Source organism: Ooceraea biroi, chromosome 9 (genome assembly GCF_003672135.1).
Source record: "Ooceraea biroi isolate clonal line C1 chromosome 9, Obir_v5.4, whole genome shotgun sequence".
NCBI classification, from domain to species: domain Eukaryota; kingdom Metazoa; phylum Arthropoda; class Insecta; order Hymenoptera; family Formicidae; genus Ooceraea; species Ooceraea biroi.
Genome location: NC_039514.1, coordinates 8,655,301 through 8,662,132, shown reverse-complemented (window position 1 = coordinate 8,662,132; position 6,832 = coordinate 8,655,301). Strand labels below are relative to the sequence as shown.

General features: G+C 37.7%; 1 protein-coding gene across 1 annotated transcript; it reads right to left on the bottom strand.

Annotated features, from left to right (window-relative positions):
* Nucleotides 1-281: 281 nt before the first annotated feature.
* Nucleotides 282-6,169, bottom strand: LOC105278997 (sulfotransferase family cytosolic 1B member 1). Its single transcript, XM_011338476.3, has 6 exons — nt 5,410-6,169; nt 5,121-5,217; nt 4,863-5,019; nt 1,325-1,445; nt 1,054-1,148; nt 282-966 (listed from the first exon to the last, which is right to left on the bottom strand). Exons 1-6 carry the CDS (start codon nt 5,606-5,608, stop codon nt 661-663), a joined length of 975 nt encoding a protein of 324 aa, XP_011336778.1. The 5' UTR covers nt 5,609-6,169; the 3' UTR covers nt 282-660.
* Nucleotides 6,170-6,832: the final 663 nt, after the last annotated feature.

Sequence of the window (6,832 nt, the reverse complement as noted above, 5' to 3'; positions counted from 1 at the left end):
GAATACTTGGTCTAGGTATATATATATATAATTTTACTTTTTACAATATTCACATTTTTTTCAAATTTATTGCATGTGGTAGGTTTTAGAAACATTTCTGTTGCAACATTTCATATGACATATTGCGGAATCCTTTCAGAAATGTTGCATATGAAATGTGAAATCTTGAAATGATTTTAAAACCTTCCTGAAAGCTTTCTGTATTAATCGGTGCTGTATGGGATGTGAACGCCAAATAACTATTATTAAACGTAAGTGTATTAATTATATAAAGCACATGTTACACATTACGTATTTTATTACTCTTTCCTCTATCTCGGCTTTTTATTAATTAACATTTGAGAAGAGATAACAATTATCATAATAATTTCATGCTGCATTACGGACAAATAACAATTAAAAATTAAGAGATATTTTTCTTATGATATAATGTTAATCAAGATCTTTGCGTATTTATATATTGATATATTTGCGAGTATACGATCGATCCTCGCAATAAACAGTACAATCGTGTTATCACGACGCAATCAGTACGGGCATAATGTAAATCTAAAACGGAGAGTTGCCATGGCAACGCGTAATTCTCGGAATACAATTTCTGCGTACGCGATACTCAAAAATTGATTAATTATTTATGCGATATTGCAAGATGAGCCCGCATTACTCCTCGTCGGGAATACTATCCGTGCGAAATCCCAGGCCAGTTCCGCGTAAATGCTCGTCGGTCCATTCGTCGAATCGCCGGGCGAGATCCGGCGACATGTAATTCCGCCAATCGCCCACCTTGCCCTTTCGAATGAACTTCGAGTCCGGATCCTCGTTCCTTATTAGCACCAGCTCCATGTTCACCGCCGGGTTCGTCGCCATTTTCGAAAATTTCAAGTGCTCGCACAGCTCGACGATCTGCTCGTCCGTCACGCTCTTGCCCAAAAATTCCGCCGCCCTTTTGATCACCGCCACCTGATTCTGAAAACGTGATATGCGTGATTTGTAATAAATTGTAATGGAAGAACGAGAGAGAGAGAGAGAGAGAGCGCTTTTTCTCTATCTTACCCGTTTCATTTCCTCGTACGTCAAAAATAACATGTTATCCTGCTCTCTCATTTTCCAAAAGGGCAGAACGTGATCCCAGAACGGACTCAGCGGAGCTAAACGAATGTCATTTCTTAAGAATCCAGAAAATTTTTAAATCTACCATATTTTATATTTTATACTATATTTTATATTATATATTTATTAATTATATTAAATATTTATTTTATTTTATTTTATATTATATACTATATTTACAAATTTGCAAATCAACGTCTCATATTCAACCTACTGCTGTCTTGCAGCATCAGTTCCGCAAATTCCTGAAAATCTCCTTTCATGCCGTGGAATGCTCTGCAGTAATGATAAAAGCTGACGCATGTGTCTTTCGGATTTCTCGTAATGTAAATTATCTGTAATAAAATGTAGAAACAACATCGTAAACAAAAGACCGCGTCGCGCTTCTCGCGCGTAATATCCCAGCAAACACAGTCATATAACAATGATATTGCCATAATATAACAGAATGTAGCACGCAATATAACATGTTCGTTATATGTAACGTATATGTTAGTTGTAATTTCCCACTCAAACGAAATTGCAGTAATATAACAATAATATATAACGTGTTGCTAAAATGTTATTTAAATGTTATATAAATGGAATATATATATTATTTATTCTTTCTTCCTCTCTCTACAACTACAGGTGCATGTTTAATTTATTTTCCTAAACGTTATGTACAAATTCGTACCTTCCTCTTATTTATTATTCGTTCAAAAGTGTACCACTTCGTCGTAGAAATGGACTTACGATACAAGTTGTGCCCTGCCGTGATCACCGTTCCTATATATATTTTGTATTATATTTTGCATGCGAGAAACGAAGCCATCTACCGGACAACTCGACATCTGAATGTTAAAAATGATATATAACATAGACATAATATGCAAATATTACAGTTATATAATATCGCATATTTCAGTTATATTACTGTTATATTATTATAACCAATGTATAACAGAGCAATATAACAGTTTTATAACGCAGTTATATTGCAGTTACAAAGTAAATTATGCAACCTCAACATTAATAACATATAACAGTTGTTATATTACGTGTTACTTCTGTGTTATTAGGGGTGTGATTTAGTTTTGAGGGTTTTTTTGCTCAAAAACGCATGTCTTTAAATATGATAATGAATGAATACCTTAATCAAAATATTTTCCTTCCTTTTCTATCACTTTTTCCCATCTTTCTGGCAAGAGATGGATTCCACCACGATAAAATCACTCTTCTTTTCAGTCGATCCATTCGTCGACGAATTTTCGCACTTCTTCCAAATTATGAAAGTGTGTATCCTCTAAAGCGTGTTGCATCGACCGGAACAAACAATAATCGCATGGAGCAATGTCCGGAGAATACGCGGGGTGCGGTAAGACTTCCCATTCAAGCTCTAATAGTGTTTCTTTCACTGATAACGCAACGTCAGGTCGAGCGTTGTCACGAAGAAGAATCACTTTCCGTCGTTTACTCGCAATCGGTGGTCGTTTTTGGTCCAAGGCTTGCTTCAACTTGTACAATTGGTGTCGATAACGATCAGCCGTGACAGTCTCATGCGGATTTAACAGCTCATAGTACACTATCCCACCAAATACGGAGCATTACTTTTGAACCGTCAATATTGCGTCTCGGAGTGGATGTTGATGGTTCGCCTGGATCCACCCATGATTTTCTGCGTTTCGAATTATCAAAATAGATCACTTTTCATCCCCAGTAACGATCCGAGACAAAAGACTCTTCTTTTTTTGCCTGGCGATCAACGAAATGCAAGTGTTCAATCGGTTCGCAATGGCACTTTCCGATAATTCATGTCGAACCCATTTCCCTTCCTTCTGAATTTTTCCCATTTCATGTAAATGTTTGGTAACTGTTGTACGATCAACATTTAATGCTCTGGCAAGAGATGGATTCCACCACGATAAAATGACTCTTCTTTTGAGTCGATCCATTCGTCGACGAATTTTCGCACTTCTTCCAAATTATGAAAGTGTGTATCCTCTAAAGCGTGTTGCATCGACCGGAACAAATAATAATCGCATGGAGCATGTCCGGAGAATACGCGGGGTGCGGTAAGATTCCCATTCAAGCTCTAATAGTGTTTGTTTCACTGATAACGCAACGTCAGGTCGAGCGTTGTCACGAAGAAGAATCACTTTCCGTCGTTTACTCGCAATTGGTGGTCGTTTTTGGTCCAAGGCTTGCTTCAACTTGTACAATTGGTGTCGATAACGATCAGCCGTGACAGTCTCATGCGGATTTAACAGCTCATAGTACACTATCCCACCAAATACGGAGCATTACTTTTGAACCGTCAATATTGCGTCTCGGAGTGGATGTTGATGGTTCGCCTGGATACACCCATGATTTTCTGCGTTTCGGATTATCAAAATAGATCCACTTTTCATCCCCAGTAACGATCCGAGACAAAAGACTCTTCTTTTTTTGCCTGGCGATCAACGAAATGCAAGTGTTCAATCGGTTCGCAATGGCACTTTCCGATAATTCATGTCGAACCCATTTCCCTTCCTTCTGAATTTTTCCCATTTCATGTAAATGTTTGGTAACTGTTGTACGATCAACATTTAATGCTCTGGCAAGAGATGGATTCCACCACGATAAAATGACTCTTCTTTTGAGTCGATCCATTCGTCGACGAATTTTCGCACTTCTTCCAAATTATCAAAGTGTGTATCCTCTAAAGCGTGTTGCATCCACCGGAACAAATAATAATCGCATGGAGCAATGTCCGGAGAATACGCGGGGTGCGGTAAGACTTCCCATTCAAGCTCTAACAGTGTTTCTTTCACTGATAACGCAACGTCAGGTCGAGCGTTGTCACGAAGAAGAATCACTTTCCGTCGTTTACTCGCAATCGGTGGTCGTTTTTGGTCCAAGGCTTGCTTCAACTTGTACAATTGGTGTCGATAACGATCAGCCGTGACAGTCTCATGCGGATTTAACAGCTCATAGTACACTATCCCACCAAATACGGAGCATTACTTTTGAACCGTCAATATTGCGTCTCGGAGTGGATGTTGATGGTTCGCCTGGATCCACCCATGATTTTCTGCGTTTCGGATTATCAAAATAGATCCACTTTTCATCCCCAGTAACGATCCGAGACAAAAGACTCTTCTTTTTTTGCCTGGCGATCAACGAAATGCAAATGTTCAACCGGTTCGCAATGGCACTTTCCTATAATTCATGCCGAACCCATTTCCCTTCTTTCTGAATTTTTCCCATTTCATGTAAATGTTTCGTAACTGTTGTACGATCAACATTTAATGCTCTGGCAAGTTCTGAAGTGGATTGTGTTGGATTTTCGTGCAATAATGCTTGCAAATCTGCATTTTCAAGCTTTCTTGGTTGTCCCGAGCGTTCTTTGTCCTTCACCACTTTTAAAGCGTCTAAACCAGTATTCACACGTCTTAATTGATGGGGCAGAATCACTATAAGTTTCCACAAGAATTCCATAACCGTCAGCCGCAGTTTTCTTTTGATTAAAAAACAAAAGCAACGCATGTCGAAAACGCTGTTTCGGAAGTTGCATTTTTACGATGATATAAACACGACTGTTATTGCATCTATTGCTATAATGCTACTAAATGTGATGGATAATGTCAAGACTGTAAGAAAGAACAGTTATCGGAAACAGCTATTGGAACAAACTGACACTACAGCCATCTGTTGCAAAACCCTCAAAACTAAATCGCACTCCTAATATATAATATTTATATTTTGTGTTTGCTGGGATGTATCACCTTCACCTTCGGCCTCTTCTCGCACAATTGTTTCGGTAGTAGAGCCCACGGCAAGTGAGACTTGATGTATCTCGGCCTTGGCATGTTCTTTATGTTCTCGACGGAGTCGCCCAGCTTCCTGAACCACTCGTCGTACTCTCCGTTGATCATGACGGCCGAACCTCTGGTTCCAAGGAAAAGAAACAAGACGAGATAAAAATATTCCTTACGGATTTATATCAAGAGTTACCAATATTACAACGCCCTAGCTGTAAGTCAACTAACTCGAGCAAGGGACTTCGAACGATGAAAAGCGTGCGAGCCTTTTCGTAATCGAAATCATTCCCGACACACCAGATCATCTCTTGCGCCCAGTGGCTACCTGCGGAAGAAACCCCTCAAGATTTTACTTAATTCCGATGTAATGCGAGAATCTTGTTTGCACTATTATAAGAGAGACCACGAGCAGGGAAGCATTTTCTATCGAAAATTTATTTAATTATATTACAAAATTTATTTATATATTTTATTATATCCCGATCGAAATTACGAGTTAAATTAAAATATAATTTACCAGTCCGGGGGTGCGAGATCGCCCACACGTCGTCCTCGTATACCGTCAGGTCGCGTATCTTCTGCGCGTAAAAGACGAATTTCGGCGGCAATAGACAATTGCCAGGTTGTACTTTTAGGAAACTCGGCCTCAGCTCGAACATCTCGTCTAATTTCGCGCCTCTCTCATTCTCTATGGTCGAGAACACGAACGGCTGCATCTCGTAATATCCAAATCCAACGATTAATTACGAACGCGCATTTACTGACGATTGTACGCTGAATGTTCACTTGATCGTTCAATTCAAATGTCGCGTATATCGAGATGCGAGTGCAACGCGAGTAAAACGTAATCGTGCGCACGGAGATGTTGTCGCACACGCGACTTGCAGAGAAATGAATGCACTTTCAACCGTTTTAATCCCGTCGAAGCCCCCTCGCCATATATCCCATGCGTTATTTTTCGCTGGTTCCTTTTTTCCGACGACTTTCGTACTTTCATACTTGCTACGTGAATAAATATCGTCGTACGCGTATCTCGATTGCATCGTTGAGGTTAAGGTGTACGTGGACACTACGTTTTTGTGGTTACAATGATGAATGTATTTGCATTTTTAATTGTTACAACTTTCAACAGTGACTCGAGGGAAAGTGCAAAATCAAAAACGGAAAGATCGACAGTCCAAATTTTCATTCTGTCGTCCAATAATTTGGCCAAATACCCATACAGCACCGATTAATACAGAAAGCTTTCAGGAAGGTTTTAAAATCATTTCAAGATTTCACATTTCATATGCAACATTTCTGAAAGAATTCCGCAATATGTCGTATGAAATGTTGCAACAGAAATATTTCTAAAACCTACCACATGCAATAAATTTGAAAAAATGTGAATATTGTAAAAAGTAAAATTATATATATATACCTAGACCAAGTATTCGATCTTTAGTGAAGCTAACCAGTTGACAAAAAAATGCATTATCTTCACGTATCCTTTTTTTCTTTCAAATATAAGTGTTGGTTGAACAGAGAATTATATATCTATATAATTCTTTCCTTTTAATCAACTATTTGGAGGAAGAAAAAGGAAAATATATAATATAAGAATGGCTCTTTGTCAATGTGCCAACAATTCACGCTTTTTAAAGGGAAACTTGGTGAATACTTGGTTTAGCTACGTATGTGTACATCTATATATCTTATATATATAGATATATATGCATATCTATATACATCTTATATATATTATGTATTTTTTTCATTAAGCATATTTCAGAAATCATATTTATTATATCAATTAGATTGCAAATATTAAATAAAAACGTACAATAAAAATAATAAATACATTTTATATATAATTTTTATTATAACTTTTTAGTATTTGCAATCTTCTGAATACTCGTATAATAAATTTAAATATAATTTCTGAAGTATTTTCAATTGAT